Here is a 24,667-nt window from a genome sequence, read left to right as displayed (position 1 = left end):
AGCTGTTTGCTGGGCTGCTGGCGGTGGGGTGGCTGAGCACACAGACCCCTTTCTTCTTCCATGGAGGGAGTGGACAGTTGCTATGAGTTGAGCCTTGTTTCCCTGTCTGTATCCTACTTATCAAAGGGAACCTCTGTGAGGCCCTCTGTGTCCTGTTCCTGGGCAAGCCAGGCCAGAGGACAGCACAAAGAGAAATAGCTCCCACATTCCAGAGCCTTCCTTAGACCCCATGGCTAGAGAGAGGCTGACTTGAGGGAGGGGATGTGGGGAGGGGTCTTCATCTGATGTAATTTTTTTTTCTGTGTCTCCATTAGGATAGATAAAACAGTAATAGTCAAACTTTTAAAAGCACATTCACAGAAAAGATGTTATTCCAAGGACACACAGAGGCAAGCCCAAGGTTTTCACCCAGGCAGAGAAATGTTCTTAGCTATTATGCCGTAAGTATGTATTTATTTGTAAATCTTATAGACAGGTTACTCTAATATACCTTATGAGATACAAATATCCATGGGCATTTTAAAAGGTAATGGTAAAAATCTGTATAAGTAGAATTTTTCATGTTTTCTTCCTTCACCCCAGTGGACGGTCTTATAACCATTTGAGAATGTAGAGTTCTGGGAAAAGACTCAATTACAACAGGCTCTGGGCACATGAGCTGTTCCACTTTATTATCAATACAGGGGACTTCCAAGCTTCCCAATACCATGTCCCCAGAAATGAGTTTGAATTCTAGTTCCATGTATATGACATGGAATCCATAATGAGCTTTCTGGGCCAGAGACTCCTCCTTTGTAAAATGAGGTTATCGTACCCTTGCTTGTATGTTGTAAGTAGAGCTATATATGAAAAGTCTCTGGTGCATACTGACCCAATAAAGGGTGGTATTCATTCTCAAAAATAGATTTACTCTGAAGTTAGCAAAGCTTAAAACTTAGGATGCAGCACTGGGCTCTGGCTTTTCCAAAACTTTTCAGACTCCAGTTGTATCCTCCCCAATTCTGGCATGGAATTAAAACTTACCAAGGGCTGATTCTGAATAATGTCCTTAGTGAGTGATTCTCAACCCTGCTACACAGGAGAATCAATCTGGGAGTTCTGAAAAAATTACTGATACTTAGGCCAACCCCAGGAGATTCTGACTTACTTGGAATTGGGTGGATCCAGGTGCTGGTATTTTTATATGCTCCTCAGGGGATGCCAAAGTGAAGTCAGGGCTGAGAACCTCTGTCTAAATGACTATGTGGTTTTGGCAGAACACCCAGTGATACCAAAATTAGTGGCCTGCAGTGGGCTAGGTGGAGGCAAATGGCACAAACCTTTCTTAGGACTGCTGAGAGCCAGCACTGTGCTAGGAGCAAACATGATCAAGAGCTACAACTGTCTTGGTTCACAAAGTATTTATAAGTTAGTTAAGGTGAAATGCACAGGCTGCCATGATGCTTGAAAGAGGAACTTTTGGTTCAGCTAAATGTGTCAAGGAAGGCTTTCCTGACTACCTTGAGTCAGAAAAGATAAAAATAGATGCAGCAGGGAAAGGGACAGGATGATCCACACAAAGGAATACCTGCACACAAAAAAAGTACTTGCACAGAGGCTTGGAGGCAGAAACTAGGGAGGAGTGTATTGGCTGGGCTGAGGGTACTGAAGTGGCCTGAAATTTGAGCTAAGTAAGGAAAACATGGGGGGAAAAAGATGCAATGAGCTCTAATCAGGTGAGTTGAAGGGCAAAGATGACATTGGGCCATTGGGCAGGATGAAGGAGGCTGCCAAGGGCAGCTGGTTGGAAGTGAGCCAGATGAGCTGCCTATGTGAGCAGAGGAAGATGGCTCAGCTTCCAAGTGACCAGGAAGAAGCACAAACTACTATGCCCATGGGGTGCAGGTCTCAATTCCAGGGACATGAGAGGCTGAGACAGGAGGATTGCAAGTTCAAGGCCAGACTTAGCAACTTAGCAAGGCCCTTCTCAAAATAATTTTTTTTTAAAAAAAGGCTAAGAATGTAGCTTAGTGGTAGAGTGCCCCTAAGTTCAATCTCCAGTACCAAAAAAAAGGGAAATGAAAACAAACAGATCCCCACCCTCTACCAGGCCCATATGAAGCTCCTTTGGACTCCAGGATACAGGAAGCTGAGCATAGGACCCTGGATAAAACTAGCCAAAGAAGATGGTAGAATGGGGAGAGGACCACCTTTGCTCTGTTGCACTGCCCTTTGGCTCATATGGAAGGCTAATGACCTTTCCTTGCTCATCCCTGGAAAGGCCTTTTGGCATTAGAGAGTGAGATTTCAGGATTTCAGGCCATCCTGAAATTCTGTCCATCACCCCATTGGCCTGGAACAACCCTTTCCAAAGTTACCTATTCAGGAGCACAACAACTGGTGTTTCCTCTCCGTACCACATTTTGTTTGAGAGTTGTTTTGCTTTGTTTTTAAAGTTGTTGATAATATATTTAATGCTTCTATGAAACTTTTTTTACTCTCCTCCATTGGGATACAAATGTTTTTCTGCTTGTATTTCCAGATTGTTGAACCAGTTTTTTTTTTTAGTTTCTATTTAACACACTGACTCATCATAATAACTACTGTGTTCCTGTTGTTAGGCTAAATGCTTTACATACATTGTCTATATTATTCCTCAAACTATCCTCAAGATAGGCATTATGAGTCCCATTTTACAAATAAGGAAAAAGGAACTGAAGAATGTTTAGAGATTTGCCAAAGATGATCTGATTCTAAGTATTACTCTTAATTACTGTATATGTAAATATGTCTTCTACCAGTATCTAGTCATCTCAATAGCAATTAGTAGTGATTCCTTCCTCACTTGTACCACTTCCTCACTTGAATTTATTTGTCAAATTTCTACCTTTTTTTCTTGGTATTAAGAATTGAACCTAGGGGCGCTCTATCACTGAGTTACATCCCCAATCCATTTTAATATTTTATTTTGAGAGAAGGTCTCCCTAAGTTGCCCAGGCTGGACACAAACTTGGGATCCTCCTGCTTCAGTGTCCAGAGTCGCTGGGATTGCAGGTGTGCACCACTACGCCTGGCTTTATTTGGTTCAACAACTTTATTCTGTATTTAACTTAATACTCCATTATTTTTTTTATAATTGTCCCTTTGTAATTATAAAATTATATAAATTTGAAATTTAAATATTTAAATTTCAGTAGCAAAACATATACAAAATATGTCAGTAATCATCTTGCCTTTTATAATAAATATACTTTGACATTTTTCTTATTATACCAGAATGCAATTCTATACACTTATTTTGCTAGAAAAATAAGAAACTAACATTAAAAATTTGAAATTAACTTTCTATTTGCTTTACTTGGAAAATCTACATTTAACCTTGGAAATACTATTATATTTCTTTTTCTAAGCAGGCATAACAATTGATTTATTAACAACCCTCTTTATGATTTCTCAGAATAATGTTTGTCAGAAGGTAAATCAATTTCTATGTGTTTATTCTGTTTGTATTAGAACATCAACAATAGAATCTATTTTTATTCCTCATATTTTATTCCTCATATTCCTCTTCTATTTTTATTCCTCACATATGTGTGTGTGTGTGTGTGTGTATACACACATTTATATATAATATATACACATATACAAAATTTTTGGACGATTTAGAAAGTCTGCATTTGAACTCATTACTTTTAGTGATTTTTAGTTGATTCCTTAGATGTTTAGGTCTGTAATCATGCTACCTGAAAAATAGATATTTGCTTTCTTCCTTTCTAATATTTATATACAATATTTTCTTATCTTGAATAGTTATTGACTATATGTCTAGAACAATAGATATTGATTAAAAAAAATGAGAGCCTGGGCCATCTTGATAAAAAGGAACTTTGTTTCTCAATCTGTGATTATTGTGCTTGGCTTCCCTGGAACCTAGAGGGAGGGTGAGAGAGTGGTGAGCAGGGTCAGGCCGTGGCTGGGTCCTGGTCTCTATAGCATGGCCTCAAAACATCAGCATAATAACCAACAATGAGTAGGATGTTAAAAGTAGTAATTGAGACTGAAAATGCACAAAAGCATAAGCCAGTTCCTTTCTATACCTCTAGGATAGCAGGAAAAGCCGCAATTTGGGGATCAGGAACCATGGATTTTATTTCCATTTCCATCCGAAGTAGATCTTAGAAGGAATGGTTTTATGACATTGGCAAGCATAGTCTTTCAGTGACTGTACTTTCCTGAAAGATAAAAGGGGCATCGACTTAACCATTCCTGTCAGATGAGGAACCTACAGATCTCTCCTCTCAATTGTTTTCAAGCTATTTACACTTTCAGCTTCCAGTCAGGAACACATTGGAGACCTAAGGGAAGTGGAAGGAGGGCAGGGAATGCCCAGCTTGTGCCGCTGGAACTGGGTGCTCTCCCGGAAGAAGGGGATGAAAGTCTCCCTGGGGGAAGTTCTGAAAGTAAGGGAAAAGGGGCCTTGGCCTGACCCTGACTTTACCCCAGATGAACTAGCTCTGATCTAGGCTGGAGTAACAGCAGTGACCCTCAAACCCACACAGAGACACACCTAGCCAAGTAGGAATAAGTAGCAGAGAAAGAGAGCAAGACTTATCCTTATCTCTTTGAAGCTGGAGCAGAATCAGCATTCATTTTTCAACAGTTGAGTAAAGAACCTAAGCTCAGCCATCACAGACATGATGTTTGGTGCTAACTGCATCCATGAGTCTCTGTATCTGGTACATTGGGTGGGAGCAGGAACTCCCAGAAGATCTGGTTTTGTACTGGTTACATATCATCTTCCTGCAAACCATTCATGCTGACTTTCAAAATAAGAGCATGATATTTCTCATCTTCTCTGTGGCCCCAGCATCTAGTGGACACACACTCATGTGATTATACCAGGCTATGTCAGTCATGGTGCCTTCTTGCCCACAGTCCCTTCTATGGGAAATTGTCCATCTGTGACTCCAACTAGCTCATCAATTTAGATGGCTTTAACATCATAGGACTTCCCTCTTCCTCCTCCATATGCAAATGACTGCTGAGATGGTGTTTGAAAAAATCCTCTCTTAAAGGTATTTGAACTGGGAGGGAAGAGGAAAAGGTTGGTCATATCAAGAGCTAGTGTGAGTGAGATTGGGATTTTATGGGGTCAAATTAGGAAGAGGCAGATACAATGAGTAAAGAGAAGATGCAAAGCACAGAAAAAAATAGAATAAGTGTGTTGGTGATATAAGGCATTAACTCATTGGTAATAGCAAAATCACATTTCTGGTGCATACTGATGAAGCTACAGTAAGTTCTGCTGCTGCTGTTCCCAGGACTGTCTTGGATTCCACCCCACTTCCTGGAGGCCTGAAAGCACCAGGAGTTCTGTTCTTGGGGTTTATACTGCACCGTGTGCCTCCTGACATTAAACTTCCCATCATTTGAGGTACGCACAACTGAAAGATAAATACACACATGCTCACTCCCCTCCCCGTCACTGAGTACTGAGAGTTCCAGCAGGGATTTTCCATGATGGCTCTTCTGCTCTCTGAACAGAATGGCAAGGATCTCTGTGTTCTTCAATAGAAGATGATAGCTATCATTATTTCACTAACATGATAGCAGCTACCACTTCTCAAGTGCCTATTTTGTACCAGAAACTGTACTTGGCATTTAATAATCATTTTCTTATTCAATCACCACAATCCTGCTGAAATTGATATTTCCAGTCCCTTAGGCAGCTAAGGAAATGCCAGCTCAGACAGCATAATTAACTTGTCCAGGGACACCAGTAAGCAAGTGGAAGAGGCAAGATTTGAACCTTGCTATCTTGCTCCCAAGCTCCTGCCCTTTCCCTCTGCTGCAACACCTTACTAAACAGTGCTATAAAAAAGCCAGCATTTCATGGGACAGAACTGAGCCTCACAGAAAGCACAGCGTTTCACATGTTTACCTGTAGTTGAACACAGTCCTTGCCACTTCCTATTACATTATACCTAGGACTCTTCTGTCCTTTTGTTACTGGACCTAAACCCATCTACTCACCTCTTAAAAGCCAATACTTGGGAGATGAGAGTTTGTGGGAAGAAAGGTCTATTCAGTGATCAGCATACTGAGAAGATGGAGAGCTCTTGTCCCCTCAAAAGACCATTTTAGAGAACTCAGGTATGCAAAAATAAGAGAACTCAGGTATGCAAAAATAAGAGAACTCAGGTATGCTGGGTGGGGGTCTTCATCATCCAGGACATACATCTATTTCCCCCACCCCCTACAGCTAGAACATCTCCTTTAAGCTTGATCTCCTGAGGCTAATTCCTGTAATTCTTTAGACAAACACTACTTCTATAAGCTAAGCCTCATAGCAATCACTGTACATGCCTTGGGTTAGTTGATGCACAAGACTAAAGAATAAGGAGGGATGCTGCAAACTCTGGCATTATTTCATGTTCTGGGTTTCTATAAAGCTGAAAAATATTATTAGCAATTGACATCTTAATCATTCAGATGTGCTTTTCTTTAGAATTTAGAATGCTAGGCAAAGGGAGGGAGGGGGACATAACTAAGGGACAATTCCCAAAGGAGCAGCCACTGGTATGCTTTGCTATATTCTTGGCCTCCAGGAGGGCTGAAGTTTGCAAAGTGAAGCTCCTGAATGCAGAAGTACAATTTTTATGCAGAGTACCCTATTTCACACAGCTCTGAATGGGGTACCCAACTGCCCTTTAGCATTCTCCACCCACATAACTCCCAGCACTTCATCTCCCGCACATTCCAAATTAAACTCTTTCTCTCTCCAAATTTGTTCTCTCTTCTTTGTTCTCTAGCTAATGACCAGCATTGTCCTTGCAACCCCACTGCTCCCCAGAACCAAATCACCCTAAATCTTATTGATTTTTGCCTGCTCGGGATTTATACCATGTCTATCCCGCTCATCATAACCATTCAGGCTCTCTTCAGCTCTCTCTTGGACTGGCAAGTCCCTTATCTCTGGTTTTGCCCCATGCAATGTATTTTATTGGGTATTTCCAGAGTTAGCATTTAAAATGCACATTTAAAAAATTAATTTGTACTGCTGCATTATAAGTATTATGTTATATACATAATACTGGGATTCATTGTGACACATTTGTACATGTACATAACATAATTCAGTCAATTTCATTTCCCAGTACTTCCCCTTTCTACCCTACTCCCCCTTTTCTTGGTCCTTTCTTCTGTTCTACTGTTTAAAATGCACATTTGATCTGTCACTTGGCTCAAAATTCCTTAGTGGTTCCTGAGGAACCATGTATTGAGGAATGACAGATTTTCCCAAAACTTAGAGAGTTAAACAACACTCACTATTATCTCACAGTTTCCATGGCTCAGGACTCTACATGCAGCTTAGCTGGCCAGGGGCATGATCAAGGGGTTCACCAAGACTGTAGTTTTATCTAAAGGTTCAACTGGGAGAACTTGTTATTAAGCTTCTGTAGTTATTGTCAGGAATTGGGTCTATACTAGCTATTGACCAGAGATGTTCCTTGGTATATGGGCCAAAGAGGAACAAAAGATCACTCACAAAATGACAGTTGAGAGAGAGAGGGCAAGACACAGAAGTCACCTTCCTTGCAACCTAATCTTAAAAGTGATCCCCATTGCCACTTTTGGAGTTTTTAAGTCTAGTTTCCACTGCAGGGGAGGGAATTATGCAGGATATGAAAACCAGCAGGTATGACCAATGGGGGGCCACGTGAGAGGCTTCTCAGCTCCTGGAGCAGCGGTTTGCTCTGGTGTCCTGAGGATTCCAGACAAGTAGGGTTCCAGCATTTCTCACCAACACACATCAGTCTCCACTGGAGCAGCTGGATTTTATAAGTCTGTTTCATTTCTGTTTCTGAAAACACTTCCACTTAACAAAGTGCTTCTAGCTCAAAGCTGTACAAAACCTTCAGTTTCAAAAGACAAAGTCTAACCTTGTGTGGAGTTCCATGATCTGACCTCTGCTTTCCAGGTCTGCCTCTTATTTGCTCTTTCAGGCTCATGTTACTTTCAACAAGAACCCTCAGAGCAACCCTCTGCCTTTGTGGCTGCTGCCCATGCTGCTCCCTCTCTCCCAGTACCCACCCGGCCCGTCTGCATGGCCAGTGCTAACTTGTCCTTGCTGGGAAATGTGTTTTGATGGCTCCAGGCAGACATATGTTTCTTCTTCATTTTCCTTTTGTGATTTTTAAAAACCCTTTAGTCTGAACAATTTCCTTTTATACTCTTTGGCTGGCTTATATCTCTCCTCTAAATTGTCCCCAGCATCCTGCCTAGGCCTGGCACAGAAGACATTGATAGTTAGGCTGGAGTGGATAAAGAAGCCCAGCCTTGTAAGCCGGCTGCTGCCTTAGTGCTTGGGGGCTGGACAGAGTACTGACCCCAGCCCAGTCTTCACGGATTACATGTGGTACCTCAGCTGCCTCATTTATAATCCATGATTCAGTCACCGTCTTCCAGATTGTTCTTCACTGTCATTATAGCCTTTAACTGCTTACTGAAACGAGCTAATTAAGGCTGAATTATTTTAATTGCCAATCACCGAGAAAAATATTTTGTTAAAAAAAAAAAGGATGGAAATGCAGAATGACTTTGTTATCCCACCAGTAAAAGGAGCCAAAGTTCTTGTTTCCAGATTATGAGAGGTCCACTGCTCCCAGAAGTAGGTTGGACTGTCAGAGCGTAAAGAACAGGCTGTGTTGTGTGGAGCGCAAAATCGACCCACATCCTGCTCCTCTTAGTGTCTCCTCACATCACTCAGGAGAGGCTCAGTGGTTATTGGTCCAGATGAGCATGAACCCCTGGAGGATTTGATGTCCACAGGCGGGCAGGTTGTTTGTCAGGTTAAGGACAGACTTTTCTGCCCTCCCCTTTTATGTTCAAATCCCCCCTAAAGGCTTATTGTTCCACTAAAAATTGTCAATGATAAAAATATTTCTCTAGTTGATAAAACAAACTGGCCCCAAACTGCTGTGTCCTTTTCAAAAAGCAGCTGAGAAAGAGAAAAATTAAGAAAAAAAATCTTATTGAGGTGATCCACAAATACCAACCACTTCTACTCCTTTAAATATACAAGAAATGCTATTTGGAGCTGTCTCAGGGTCCATCTGGCTTTCAATCTTGCCTTTGATGGTGGCATAGTGATGTATTTTGTGGAAAACTGCCCTTCATGGTGTGGTATCAAAAGGCTAGGGAGGAACCACAATTATTTCTGTTATGGGTCTGTCGTTCTTACAATGTCTAAAATACCTCTTTGAATTTATAGTTGTCCCAGCTCAGGTCACCTACAGAGGTAAGACATTCAATAAGATTTCCAGGCAGTTTTTAAAGTAAGGCTTCAAAGGAAGCTGCTCATTCTGCAGATCTGAGATTTGAAAAGCAGGTATTTTGTCCTTCCATTCTATTTATGAATTTTCAGTAATATATATTTTGATGTGCCCATTCAACAATATGTGCTAAGTGTCTCTGATGCACCCAACACCATCCCAGGCACTGGGAATACACAGTACTTGTCTTACTACTTGAGGCACCAAATGGTAGGCACAGAAAGTCCCTAAGAACACAGGAGAGTGAGCTGGCAAAAGGCTTTGGGTAGCATTTGAGTTAGAACTTGATGCAGAGTAGGATTCCCTGTGCATAATGGGGTTGGACATTTTAAGACAAAGAGGGCAGCACAGGAGCAGGTAGAGAGGACAGTATTTGTCCAGAAACAAAACAATAATGAAGGGGGGTGACTGATCTGAAGGCACGGGGGAGGATGGCTGGAGAAAAGGCCAGAACAGCTTTGTATCTATTACAAAGGAGTTTCAGTTTGTCCAACTGGCGATGAGAAACATCAAAAAATTTAAGCACAGGTGTGACATGATTGATTTATATTGTGGAGAGAATGCTTCACAGCCCCCTGAAGGAAGGATTAGAAATTTTATAGTTGGGATAAAGACAATCTGTGAATACAGAGGGGGTCTGGAGGTGCTACAAAAAAGGAGAAATAATATGTATTGAATAATTGCAATATACCAGATACAGAGCTCTGCTCTTCATACATATTATCATATTTAATGTTCATGGCAAGTGCATGTGGTAGGAATTATAATTCCCATTTAAGAAACCAGGTTCAATAACTTGCCCAAGATCCCCAGCAAGATGGTAGTGGAGCTGAGCTTTGATCAATTCTGATTCCAAAACTGCTGTTCTTTTCTTGACACCAAAGGGAAAGATGAGTCTGAATTATGCCAGCAGCCACACTGAAGAGGCATCCTCCCTCCTCAGAGGCTCTGAATTCAGTTATATCGAATTTGGAAGCTACTCCATCTACTCCATCACTCTAATTGCTTTAATATGACTAATTGACCAATTACTAGCAGGTTATTTATAACCATGGTGGAATTAGTTGCTTGGTTCAATCAAGCAGCGAAAAACTAACTGATTTGTAATGACTCGATTTATCAAAGTGTTTGGAAGGGTTGGTGTGCACAGACAGCTTCTGTTAGCAGTAGAAAAATATGTGTGGTACAATAGGAAGGGAGTATTTGACTATTCGCAAATGACACCTGAACCAAAGGAATTTAACCCTAGCTTTGTAGCCAAGTGGACAAGTCATAACTTTGAGTGTTAAGGATATTCTAGAGAAACTTCTGTTTCTTTTGTTTTTGTTTTGAATAAAGAAACTGAAGCTCAGAAGTATAAGGGATCTGTGATGGTCTTTCAGCCAGTAAACAACAGAGGTTAGACTTGAACTATTTGTACTGTTGCGATGCCAAGTCCTAGAGATCTTTTCCTACCGTGCCTGGTGCACTGTGACATTGAGCAAGTTATTTAGCCTCTTGAGTCCTCAGTTACTTTGTCTAAAACAGAAAAAGAGTTGATGAATGTTTCAGTCAGCTTTAGCTATTAAGAAGCAATCTAAATGTGGGAGTTTAAAACAACAAACATTTTTATTTATCTTGCTATTCCATAATTTGTACTGGTGGTTGTTCTGCTCTGGACTGACTTGCCAGATCTCTTCTGGACTCTCATTTGCTTCTGTGATCAATTGGTAGCTCCAGCATGATCTAGTACAGCCTGATTCATAGGTCCAGTGGTTTTACAGACTATTGGTTGGGAATTGGCTGCTTATCAACGGGGAGTGCCTCCATTCTTCTCCGTAAGTTATTTCATATTCCAGCAGGCTTGCTCAGGTTTGTCTACACAGTGGTCTCAGGGTTCCAAGCATAGGAAGAAAAGGCAGACCCCAGTGAGCATGCTCTTTGCAAATTTTTACCATGCCGTCTTTACTAGTCTCCCATTAGCTAAAGTAAGTCACATGGTACAGTAGTCAGCTTTTCAAATTGTTCCCCATGATGTATTCCAGCCCTTGTGGAACCTCCTGTCCTGTTGTAGGGCCACACCTAGTGACTTCATTCTAATGACTATAAAATGGCACAAGTGATATGAAATCCCTCTCTAGATTAGGTTATGAAATATTGTTATACACACACACTCTCTTTTTTTCTCTCTCTCTTAGTGGTGCAGGAGATCCACTTCAGGGCCTCACATGTTTTAGGCAACACTGAGCTATCCCTCCAGCCCTGACTTTTCTTAAAGATAGGCTTTCTCTGTTAAAACCAACTGTCACATGTGAGCTATCCCCTGGAGAGGTCCATGAGGAGGTCAAACACATCCCAACAGTTCCCTGAGGAACTGAATCTAGCCCAGGATAAGTGAGTAAGTGAGCTTAGAAACAGAGTCTTCCCCAGTTGAGCCTTGAGATGAGAATGCAGCCCTGACCCATACCTTCACTGTAGCCTTGTGAGAGATGTTGAAGCAGACAATTTGGCTAGGCATCCCTGGGGTCCTCACCCAAAGAAGAAGTGTGTTGTTTCAATTTGGGGGTCATTTGTTACACAGCAATAGATAAGCTAATATGCATAGCTAAGCTCAGAATTGGTGTGGAAGGGGGGTATCTGAGGATGGGGCTATAAGAAAAGTAACTGTATAATAACTATTATTCATATGTATGCAAACAATTTACCAAAGCTGAAATTTTCCTAATGTTATGGAGTCTGGAATGGATTTATTTTCCCTATTTCAATGTTTATTTGTTCTCTGTGCTAAGTAGTTTTATAGTTAGGATCTGGAATGTCCCCAGTCGCTCATGTATTAAAGGTTTGGTCCTCTGGTGGTGGTATTGGGAGGTGGTGGAAACTTTAAGAAGTGAGGACTAACTGGAGGAAATGGTTCCTGGGGCCATATTTCCTAGCCCACACCCTCTCCACCATAACATTCTGCCATATCACATGCCCAGAAACAATGAAGCCAAGATACAATGGACTGAAATCTCTGAAACTGTGACCAAAATAAATCTCCCCTCCTCTTAAAATGCTTTTCTCAGCTGTTTTGTTATAATATCAGAAAACTGACTAACACAAGTGGAAACAAGATAGTGAACAAGACAGAGGTCATATTTGTGCCCTTAAGGAGCTTACAGAGAGTTAAAGATTAAAATCCTAGTTGTAAAAAAAAAAGAAAAGAAGAAGAAGAAGAAGAAGAAGAAGAAGAAGAAGAAGAAGAAGAAGAAGAAGAAGAAGAAGAAGAAGAAGTTGTTTACAGTATGTATGGGGAGAGGGAAATGGGAAAAGACATTAGTTCCATAATTCCTTCATATAGTTTAAAGTTGGGATGAGTGATATGAAGGAAGAGTGTATATAATTTAGTCTGGGTTTGCCAGAGAAAGCTTCTTTGAGGAAATGTAACTGAATTTGAATTTGAAGAGGGGAGAAGAAGGGGGAAGAGGAAAATTCCAGGCAGAGAGAGTGGCATTCTTAAAGGAGAATTAGAGATGTGATTAACAATTGTGGGACAAGTTTATCTTTATGATCAAATTGTATGCTTTTATGTGATACTGGTATTGTGTGTCATCATTTTTAAAAGTTCCTTTAGAGATACATATTTGGACTGAAATATTTATGGATGAGATTATATGTCGTCTGGGATTTTCTTCAAACTAATCTAGTGGCAGGGTGAAGGTCAGGAGTGGGTGAAGTTATAGATGAAATAAGATTTTTTTAGATGATTTAATAATTTATTGAAATCAGGCGATGGGTACAGGAGTTCATTTTACTTGTCTCTTGACTTTTGTGTAGGTTGGAATTTTCCATAATAGAACTCTAAAAACTGATATTCGAACAACACATACTAAAAGCTGTTTGTATATTTTTGAGAGGTCACTGCACTTACCTCTTTCTACTCAGTAAACATTAAAATAACATATTTAGGGCAAGGGAGTGGAGCAAGTGTCATGGATTAGAAAATACACAGATGTCTCAGTTTCTGGTCATGTGACTAATGTAAGAAGAATGTTCGGGTATTTATGGTACCTCTTGGCTAAAGCGTTATTCTATATTCTTTCTCATGCTCATTTTTCACTAGCCAAAGATGGTAGGTTTCATATTTAGTGGAATCTTATAATATGGTTCATTTTAGAGTAGAAGCCTGTGGAAGTATTACTGAAGGGATTCTATTATTAGGTCTTATATGTTATAGACAGTATTAGAGGGAATTTATAGGTTGGAAGAGAAATACAGGGTATAACAGATGGAAATACCCCTTCCTTAAAAAAATTCTTGGTTGGCTTGGTGTGGTAATAACATGGTGTGCATTCCTTTGATTTTCTTTTCCTTTTCTCATGTTATTCTGAGGTGGACTAGAATATGAATTTAACAGCAGGAAGGAGTGGATTTTATAAGTTGGCTATGTACTGAGTGGGGTGGGCACCTAGGGAGGAAGGTTGAAAGATGAAGCCTCTTGTTTACATTTGTTTCAGTGTTAGGTCAATGGGGAATCATCATTTGTGATTTAGATTCAGACATTTCTTGAAAATACCTTTGCCACCAAAGTGAGTTTCTCTCCATTCCCTAATAAAGATTTCACTAGAATCAGATATATGCAAATTACATTTTCCTTCTCAAGCCAAGGTTAAATAAAAGGGAAAATGATGAAAGATTGCTATGGCATCACAGCTTTTCAGGGCTTGAGGATGAATTTGGCTCTCTGTAAACCAGGATGAGTCTCATTTTCAGTGCAAAGCAGAAAAGGAAAGTAGTGGAGAACAGGGGCTTAGGCATAAACATGTTCCAGCATAGCATTTGTGTTGAAAGGCTCTCTTTTCCCTGAAACATCAGTTATTATAGGCACTTTTCCGGCACTCTGAAAATCGTTTGGCAAATACGGGTGTCCCATCCCTTTCTGCATTCCAGGCTGGGTTCTGGTCCCATTGCAGGGAAACACCAATCCCCAACAATGCTCCCTAAAAGCAAATGCTTTGTTCTCTCTTCACTGAATGCAGCCTGGGGTCCATTCTCAGCAGCAGGGTCTGGCATGGAAAATCTACTTGGAGCAACTTGTGGCCAGGAGGGAAAAATGCAAGCCCAGTGTGTGGGGGAGTGGCAGGCAGCCACCAGCAAGGCCAGTCATACCCACTGGCCAGGGTAGGCAACAACACTAAAAGAAAGGCAGACATGAGCACTATTTGAGTACCAACCCATGCCAACTCCATCCTTATACATGGACCATGCACATACTTGCCCTTCCAGTCGCATGCACCACACTGTCACACACACATACACACAGCCATATACACACTATATAATACCCACCTGCATGCCACATACACACTCCACTCAGATATCACCCACGCTACATTAACACACATCTGTGCACGCATGCTTCATCAAACAGTGCACAAGGTACACACATACACACACAAACAGACTGCAGTCAGTTGGTTGCTTTCCCATTAAGTCAGGTGGGTTGCAGACTGGAAAAGTTGGGTGTCGGAGGGAAGAAGTGGTGGTGCTGGCCACTATCCTGAGCTGGACCTGGGAGTAGAAGGCAGGCCCAGGATTGAGCGTGCGTGGGGGCATATGTGTCCCCTAGGACTCTCTCTGGTCGCATGAGAAGGGTGAATGAGAGAAATGTGAGAAGCGCCTGCAAAGAGGCTATAGTGTGTGTGTGTGTGTGTGTGTGTGTGTGTGTGTGTAAGACAGAGAGAGAGAGAGAGCGGGAGAGAGGGAGGGGGGAGAACACCTCGCTCAGAGACGCGTCCAGAGCCTCCTATCAAGAGGGTCGGGCGGGCGTGTAAGCTGTGTGCACAGTCCTCGGTGGAGCGTGTGCACGTGTCTGCCATTCTCCAGGCGACTCTGCTCGGAGGAAGTGTGTTGAGGGAAGCGTGCTTGTGAGCTGGTTTGCGTGGCCAGACAAGGCGACCAAGGCGCGTTTGTCCTAACGGTCCTCCGTTGGAGTCTTTCCGAGGAACAAGGGAGTGAGCTGCAGGAACTCGCCTTGGAGGGAGGCCACGCCAACGCCCGCGCTCCAGGTCCAGGCGTGAGTGAGGAGGCCGGGCTCATCCAGGGCGCGTGGCGGAAGCCGTGGCGGCGAGAGCGCGCGTGTGCTTGTGCGCGTGCGCGTGGGGGCGCGGCGCGGAGAGAGGCGGCAGGCCCAGCCCCGTCGCAGCAGCAGCCCGGGGCGGCTCCTCCTCGAGCCTGGGACCGCCGCGCACCAGCCGCCGTGGTCGCCGCGCCCTCCCGCGTCTGCAGCCGGCTCAGCGTTCTGTCCGCCCAGACGCCACTTTCCGGGCTCCCAGCCTCGGCTCCGTGCAGAGGAAGAGGAAATGAGTGCGGCCGCCGCGCCGGCGCCCGAACGGGGTTGGAAGAGCGAGAAAGTGGACGAGGCGCAGGCCCTGGCGCGGAGCTGCGCCGCCCGCAGACCCGACTTCCAGCCGTGCGACGGGCTCTCGATCTGTGCCACTCACAGCCATGGCAAGTGCTTCAAGCTGCACTGGTGCTGTCACCTAGGATGGTGTCACTGTAAGTGGAGCCGCGTGTCCGCTACCATCGCGGTCCTGGGGGCACCCGCGGGGCCGTGCGGGTCGCGGCTGGCGCGGTGCAGCCGGGGGCTACGCGCTCTCCCGGGGCTGCCGCGCCGCAGGCTGGGGCCGCGCTGAGCTCCTGGTCGCTAGAACTGCCCTGAAGCGCAACGCCTGGGCTTGCGCTGCCTTGGCAACCAGAGGAATTCCCGGGGGGAGGTTAGCTCTGGTCACTGGCACGAAAAGGGGATGCCCTCGTCCCGGCAAGCTTTTTCTTTGGTACCAGAAATGTCCAGGCCGTGTTTTGAGAAGTGGTAGAGCGTCAGTGGAGTTGATGGCCAGCGGAGGGGAAGCCTCCGTTGGGGGATCGGTGGTGCAAGAAGCGCCTCACTTTCTTTCTCACTTGGCTTCCCGACTGCTGTTTAAAAAAGTCTTGGAAATTGAACTTGTCCCATTGATCATATTCCAACTGAGAAAGCGCTGAAATGTGAGGAATTGCTTCCAGGAAGTTTAAAGGAACCGTTTTGGAGGGCACACTCTTTAGATACCTAGTTGCAGCATTTAAATCCAAGTTATGAGTGTGTTTAAGAATTAGAAAATAAACTGACTTGTAGATACGCTTGAAGGATCTTAATTTAATGTATGAAAGCTAGAACTACATGGTCCGGGACCTTTCTCTGTCTTTATGCTGCCTTTGATTTTTTAAGTAGATTAAACTTAAGTAGCCATTTAATCAGAATTCCACAATTTGATTAGTTCATAGTATTTGGCCTTCTCTATATGATGAATCATTTCTTTTTAGAAATACATTCTAAAGTTAGTTTCCACATAATATTAGAAGGTTTTCGTGTGCTTATTTAGGACACAATTTTTCAAGTGAACTTAATATTATTTTTTCCTTGTTGGTTAAAAGAAAGTGACTCACCAAAGATGCTGTATATAACAAATCCCTTTTTACCTTAACTGAACACGATTGGATATTTTTAGTCGAATTTGTGAATAAAGGGATAGAAAATCCTTGCATTTTCTTAACAAATTCAAAGCACATGGAGCAGTACTGTTTTTGTCTTCCATCTGCTGATGGATCAGTTTCTTCTTATGTCACATTATTCTTATTGTGCTTAGAGAAAGCAATGGGGACAGGTTACATAGTTGGAAGTAGCAATCACGGGAAACCTGGGTGCTAAAGTACACAAGTAGGAGTCTGGTGAGGCATTTTTCCTGCGGAGGCATAGTGTGGACTATGAGGAAGGTTTAAATTGGTCCAAGTCAGTGCCTGTTTACAGCATCCCTTCTAAGTGCACCATTACTGTTGGAAACCTTACAGTCTAATCAGCTAGCTTCTTCCTTCATTAGCCTTGACTCTTAAAATATTCTTCCTTATAAGGAGCTGAAATCTTTACTTTCTAACTTCTTTCCACGGGTCCTATTTGTGCCTTATGAGATCATATAGAACAAATTCTTTTTCAGAAGAATTGGCTGTTTGAGCTGTTTACATATATGTATCTGAATATGCATGGGAATTTTTTTTTTTTAGACAGTGACTCTTATCTTTTTATCCCTGGCCATTCTCATAATGAAATAGATTTTCCTGGTGTTTTCTGTAATAGGTTTGAACTTCATGTTCATTGAGTGACTGAATGAAGATAGCCACCATTTTCCTCTGAAGCCATTGTTTTGTCCTGTTTATAAATTTACACTGCCTTTTGCCCTTTTATGGAAGAGTATCCAGGCTCCTAAGCATCCTGGTTCTGTTCTGAACCTGTGCCAATGAACATGATCCTGTAAAGGTTGTGACCCTAGAAAGGCAGGTAGTATCCCAGTTGTGGTCTGATCAGACCAGAGTGGAGCAAGACTGCTACATTCCCGTCTTTGAGATACTTCTGTTGCTGCAGCTATAGAGTCACATTAGCTCTTCTGATATCCACATCTTGTCATACTGAGCTTGCTGCTGTCACATTGAACTAAGCTTGCTATCAACTAGAGCCATTGAATGGGCCCTTCAAAAAAAAATATTATGGGAGCAATTAAGCCAGTTGTGGCAGTTTCCTTTTCAAAATTATAGCTATATTTTTAGACACAAGTATAGATAACCTTAGATCTTTTTCCTTATTTTAGGAGGATTAGCCTATTTTTCTTACTATGTTTTTTTCATTCCAGCTTTTTAATAATACATATTAGTTATTCCTCCTAGGTTCATGTCATGCCCATCTTAGATACCAACAGTGTATATTAACTTTATATACCTTCATTCTAATTATTAATAAAATAGGAAAATTAGGAAAAATTTATAGAGTCCTGAAACTCAATAGCAATTCATTAATGACTACTTAAAGTTGTTCACACAATTACCTAGTCACCTAAGCATACTTTTATCCATCTTTTATTTCTCACATCCACGTGGCTGTAACAAGAGTTAGTCAGATGACCTTGTTGCAATCCTACCAACACAGGATTTTTACTGCTTCTTTCTGATCTATGATCTATCTTATGAACTGTCTCTCTAAAAAACAAACAAACAAACAAACACACACACACACACACAAATATGGTATAACTCAGATTGGTTCCACAAATGCTCACCACTTTCTTTTCTAAATAGTTAGTAGCTGATTTTGAATAAATGATCTGAATTTTGAAAAGGATTGATGTCAGGTATACTGCACTGTTGTGACAATTCTCTCTGATTTTAAATTTAGACCTACATTCATTTGCTCTTTTCTAGTCTTCGGCCAGGCTCTGATTCTCATGCTTCCTGTCTGGGCAGCAGTTCAGTGATCTATTCACAAGGAGATGTGGCATTAAAAGCAGCCAGGTGCTGTGTTATGGTCTCCTCACCTGATTGGGCATCAACTCTTTCTACCCCTTTTAGCCCAAATAGCATTTTTATCTCAGGAGAAATAAGTCAACATACTTAAGAAGTTTGTTCATATTCTCTCTCTCTCTCTCTCTCTCTCTCTCTCTCTCTCTCTCTCTCTCTCCTCTCTCATATCTCTTTCTCTTTCTTTCTCTCCCTCATTCATGAAACACTTCAGTTCTAAGCATGCATATGTCATGAGCACCTTCTCTTTATGAGACATTATTATGAAAATAATACAAATATGAATACATCTGGATTCTGCCCTTTAAGCAGAGTCTAGGGAAAGTTGCATGCTATATTTTCCTTGAAAATGGTGGATTCAGAATAGATAAAGGAATTTTAGCAATATATAACTGATGTTAAAATTGTAAAACTTGTAACCTTATTGAATAGAAAAGGCTGAAAAAAATGAACATGTTTATAAAAGATGTGGAAAGCTTATATATATATTCATATTCATAGATGCAGTGCTTGGTGCACTATTACATAATTAGTGTATTTGGGTGATGACTGACTTTTGATGTCTAGGAGCAAAACTGTAGCATCTCCTATTGGTGTTAAAGATAGATTATGGTGTTGAATAAACCGTGACTCTGAATCTGTTACTTAAACTTTCTTAGTAAGGAATGATATTAGACTGAATTAATAAGTGAAGGTTTTTTTTTTGTTGTTGTTGTTGTTTTTGTTTTTGGTACTGGGGAATTGAACTCAGGGGCACTCAACCACTGAGTCACATCCCCAGCCCTTTTTGTATTTCATTTAGAGGCAGGGTCTCACTGAGTTGCTTAGGACCTCATTAAGCTGCTGAGGCTGGCTTTGAACCTTCAATCCTCCTATCTCAGCCTCCTGAGCCACTGGGATTATAGGCATGTGCCACCATTCCTGGCCATAAGTGAAGGTTTCTAAGAGGAGTCTTGAGAAAGGAAAAGATATGACTTGGTTAGAGTGGAGAGATGGGGGAAAACCATATGCAGGTATTATGAGGTAGATTTTTGTGGGGACAGATTATTTAAAAGGAAAAAGAAATAGGTTGGTGGAGATAGAGATAAGTGGGTGGATTTGAGAGAAATCTGAGGTGAAATCTGTAGCTCAATAGATTTGAAGAATAAGAGGCAACTTATTAAAAATAACTTCTGGACTTTTGGAATTCTGCCTTTTGCAGCTTAATTGGATGGAGAAGCAGGATTGGGAGGAAGATCATGAATTTGTGTTTGGATTTATTGTGTTTAAGCTGCTTTTGTCATCTCATGGTGATGTCAGTAAGCCATTAGATAAAGAATCGGAATCTCAGCGGGGGTGGGGGGGGGAGGTCTGGGCTAGAGATACCATGGAGGTCATTTACTTATTATAGTTGGCAGTTATAGCCATGAAGTGTGAGATTGCCAAGGGGGAGAAGGTAGCTCGAGAAGTGAAGAAAACCCTTAGGCTTTCCTTTAAACACCAGTGTTTAAAGTCTGGACCCAGGAGGATAACTTCCAGAGGAGACTTGGAAGAGATGGCTATAGAAGAAATATATGAATAGTATTTCAGAAGCCAAGGGAAATGAATATTTGAAGAAAGAATACTAAGATGAACCCCATTTTCAGCAAGTTCTTAGACACTCTTGAAATGTAATAGTAGTAATTTTCTTTATTGAAGAGGAAGATGAAAGGTTGAGCCTTGACTTTAGGAATATTGAATCCAAGCTATTTGTGGCAGTAATACTTCAAGGTCAAAAGGAGGTAGAGTGCCAGGAGTATCCTTGATTAGGACACATAGATGATTTTTAATATTTATTCAATGATTACTTTGTGCTGGAATAAACTTAATATACGGAGTACTTTCTAGTCAGTTATGTCATTGTATCCATTTTAGAGCTGAGAAAAAAGCCTAGAGAGAGAGGTTAAGGAACTTTCCCTTGGGCATAGAGCTAGTAAGGACTGGAGCCTAGATTTGAATCCGTGTTATGACTGATTCTAGGACCTGGACTTGGAACCACCATTGGTGCTACAGAGCAATGTAAAATTAATGAGCAGAGCAGAACCCAGAGAGCTCAACTTCATTAAAGCCAGTGATGGCAAAAGTTTAAGAAATGGGTAGGTGGTATGCATTGTAGCAGTGAAATCCAGAAGATGAGAACTTTAAAAAGGTCACTGGATGTTGAACAGCACAGCTCAAGTGAAGGGTTAAGAAAGAGAAAGTGATTAGAAGGTGACAGGTGGGGTTGAGTGGGTGTACAAGGTATGACGTAGGTGCCACCAGCAGAACTCAGAGTTGGCTTAGTAAAAATCACATAAAAGATGAGCTCAACTTTCTACAGAAGACATCTTAAAAGATGTCGGTTTCTTTCAGGTTGAAAGCAGGAAGAGTGGGACTTGATGTTGTCTAATAGATGGTATTAGCATATCTAAAGAAAGACTGTCACAGCAGAAGGTGGATGGGCAGCCTAGAAATGTGGAAGGAATGGGGAGGGGAAAAGCAGGTGCTTTGGGGGGACTGTTGAAAAAAGGTGGTATGCTGCCTAGCCTGGGTGGGCTTGGGGCGGGGCTGTCCCTGCAGACCCTGGCGGCTATAATTCCTATTTATTAGCTCTCCTACACGGAGACAGGAGCTGTTAGAGAATTCAAATGTCTGGTCTTTAGGGAAAACAAATATGCTTCTTTCTGTTAGTAAATTAGCATGATATTTCTCATGTTATTCTGTTTTTCCTGCTTTTATACAACTCTATGGAAACTCAACAGGGTCAAGCTCTGACTTCCGTAGGGGAAAGGTAGTTGGTTTTTCTAGAGAACTTCTTAATCATTTCTATGACACTAGCTAGAGAGAAAGTATTCAAGAAGGTTGACAGTGAAACCCAGACCCCCCCCCCAAAAAAAAAAAAAAAAGAGTGGGAAGCTGATTAACTAGAAAACTCTAGTTATGCTTTTTTTCCTGAGCATGAAGATTCTACCCATGTCTAGTGATTCAAGGATGAGAAGACATTTTTTAAGAGAAGAATAGGGTTATGGATGAGTTTCTTTGAGGCTCTTCCAAGTAGGGAAAGCTGATAGGTAGGGAAAACTGATGGCGTCTTTCCATCTGAGTGGGGCTTCAGTCACGGCTGCACTGACCTCAGCAATAATAAGTACAGAAGGGCACAGTAGGGATTGTTTTGTATGTGTTAGTTTATTCAACCTTGCAACAAACTTGTGGGGCAAACACTCTTACTGTCCTCTTTTTGATCAGGAAACTCACATAAGGTCACATGTAGTACCTTTGGTGGCCTGTAGTAGCTGCGCATCAGAATGTGACAGACCAACTGGCACCAGGGCTGCTGGTTTCTTGATTCTGCTGAAGGTACTTTGAGGAGGAATTCAGCTGTTTTAAATTATCTTTGGAACAAGCAGAAATTAAGTAATTAAGTAAGAATGGCTTTTGATTTTAAGAGGAGGGCAATTATCTGCAACATGGATGTTTGTGAACTCCATAAAACTGTGCTATTAAAAAACACTGAGGTCAGGCATGGTGGCACTCACCTGTAATTCCAGCAATTTGGGAGGCTGAAGCAGGAGGATAGCAAGTTCCAGGCCAGACTCAGCAACTTTGCAAGACCCTGTTTCAAAATAAAAAATAAAAGCTGGGTGTGGTGGCGCATGCCTGTAATCCTAGCAGCTTAGGAGGCAGAGGCAGGAGGATCCTGGATTCAAAGGCAGCTTCAGCAATGGGGAGTCACTAAGCAACTCAGTGAGACCCTGTCTCTCAATAAAAGACAAAAAAAAAAAAAAAATAGGGCTGGGGATGTGGCTCAGGGGTTGAGTGCCCCTGAGTTCAATCCCCAGTTATTTATTTATTTATTTATAAATAAATAAATGGGATTTGGTATAGCTCAGAGGTAAAGTGTCTCTGGGTTCAATCTGCACACCCACAAGTTTGATAATGTACAATGATACTTTTTTAAAAAATAGGCAAAAATATATTGTATAGCATGAAGCTTCCGTCATGTCATATCCTCAAATAATTCCTAACTTTTAGGTGCAAACCTTTTTTGGGATTAGATTGCATACAGACATTTGAATTGTCACTTGCAGGCCTGTTGAACTGAGACTTGAACCAGATGGCTTTTGAGGGCCTTTCTGTGGTAATTTATTACATTACAAAACCTTCATTTCATTTAAGTTTGTTCTTTCGTGTTATAGCATCTCATTGATTATAGGAAAGAGTATTTCTAGAGAAATTAAGTAATATTGATTTCAGATAAACCTAGGAATGCCTTTGACATATGTCTCATAAATGAGCTTTTTTTGAAAACGAACATATGGTTTATACATACACCGTGGAAGGCAGAGTTTTCCTAGAAAGAACAAGAGCTTTGATGTCAGACACACCTGTCTTAATCATGGTCCTTCTACCTCTCAGCATTGTGACCCTGGACAGTCTTCTTAACCTCTCTCAGCTTCAGTGTTCCTTTCTATAAAACAGGAGTAAAAACCCTACTTTCCAGGGTTAAGAATATATAAGCAAAGTAGTGGACAATGTAGCGTCCTTGTGGCAGGCTCTTGAGTTGGACTTTGTGTTTCCATCATAGCTCTTCCCATTTTCTAGTTATGTAATTTGGGAAATTACTTAAATCTGTCTTTGAATTTCCTCTCTCTCCCTTTTTCTTCCTTCCTTTTTCTTTCCACAACTGGGAATTGAAACACAGGGGTACTTTATCACTGAGCTATATCCCAGTCCTTTTTATTTTCAGACACACTGTTGCTAAGTTGTGCAGGCTGGCCTCGAACTTGTGATCCTTCTGCCTCAGCCTCCCGAGTAGCTGGGTTTATGGGTGTGTGCCATCACCCCTGGCAGTTTCCTCATTTTCAATATGGCGATAATAATAATGTCAGCCTCAAAGTATTGTGATTATCCTTAGAGTTATATAGAAGCAAGAAAACTGAATAAATTGAAGGACACAAAAGCACACAAAATGACTGTTATGACTGACTGACTTTTTTTTTTTTTAATCCTGGGTGCCATCCAGAGTCACATATGTTTATTTTAGTCTCCTTTAGTCATTCTGAAACAATGTTACTTTTTTTATGGCATTGAATTTTCTTTTTTAGAGAGAGAGAGAAAGAGAGAGAAAGAATTTTTTAATATTTATTTTTTAGTTTTCGGTGGACACAACATCTTTATTTTATTTTTATGTGGTGCTGAGGATCGAACCCAGCGCCCCGTGAATGCCAGGCAAGCACGCTACCGATTGAGCCACATCCCCAGCCCAAAGACATTGAATTTTTTGAAGAGTCCCTGTTAAGTATCTATAGAATGCCCATATTACAAATTTGCCTGATTGTCTCCTCATGATTAGATTTTGGTTAAAATTTTGTCAGGTTGCTGCATAGGTGACCTTGTCAGTGTCACGAGAAAAGACACAGGATGTCAGGTGCTCCACTACCGCAGCTGCTGAGGTGGTTACTGCCAGGTTGCCCGTTGTAGGCAGATCTATCTCTTCCCTTTTGTTTCTTCTTTTTAAAATTATGGTGATATTTTGTTTTTAAAAAGTAATTTGTGTGGTTGGTGATACTTTGACATTGGATATCCTGTTCCCTAACCAACTTTTTTAAAAAGTTTCTTTTATGGGGCTGGGGATATAGCTCAGTTGGTAGAGTGCTTGCCTCACATGCACAAGGCCCTGTTCAATCCTTAGTGCCACAAAAAAAAAAAAAAAAAAAAACAAGAAAAAAATTTGTAGTTGTAAAATAGACGGAATGCCTTAATTTTATTTGCTTATTTAATTTTTTTTTTCAGTATCAGGGATTGAACTCAGGGACACTCAACCACTGAGCCACATCCCCAGCCTTATTTTGTATTTTATTTAGAGACAGGGTCTCACTGAATTGCTTAGTGCCTCACCATTGCTGAGGCTGGCTTTGAACTTGCGATCCTCCTGCCTCAACCTCCAAGCTGCTGGGATTACAGGTGTGCCCCACTGCACCTGGCTTATTTGTTTATATTTATGTGGTGCTAAGGATCAT

General features: G+C 41.5%; 3 protein-coding genes across 3 annotated transcripts in view; all 3 read left to right on the top strand.

Annotated features, from left to right (window-relative positions):
- Positions 1 to 24,667, top strand: part of LOC308653702 (peroxisomal bifunctional enzyme-like) — a 196,165-nt gene that overhangs the window by 29,749 nt on the left and 141,749 nt on the right. The gene's annotated exons all lie outside the window — the stretch shown is intronic.
- The window catches only part of LOC308652729 (serine/threonine-protein kinase PAK 2-like), a gene marked incomplete at its 3' end in the record, with an annotated part of 268,563 nt that overhangs the window by 147,112 nt on the left and 96,784 nt on the right, over positions 1 to 24,667 (top strand). The gene's annotated exons all lie outside the window — the stretch shown is intronic.
- LOC308652730 (uncharacterized protein) overlaps positions 436 to 24,667 on the top strand; it is a gene marked incomplete at its 5' end in the record, with an annotated part of 30,700 nt that continues 6,468 nt past the window's right edge. The window contains 2 exons of the mRNA XM_081300753.1: positions 436 to 440; positions 15,222 to 15,830. Of these exons, the coding sequence (XP_081156879.1) occupies positions 436 to 440; positions 15,222 to 15,830 (614 nt within the window). The remainder of the gene's footprint in view (positions 441 to 15,221; positions 15,831 to 24,667) is intronic.

This window comes from Spermophilus citellus (genome assembly GCF_964194105.1).
Source record: "Spermophilus citellus genome assembly, chromosome: 7".
Classification (NCBI taxonomy): domain Eukaryota; kingdom Metazoa; phylum Chordata; class Mammalia; order Rodentia; family Sciuridae; genus Spermophilus; species Spermophilus citellus.
Note: the sequence above shows the minus strand (reverse complement) of the source record. Positions and strands in the feature narration are given on the sequence as shown.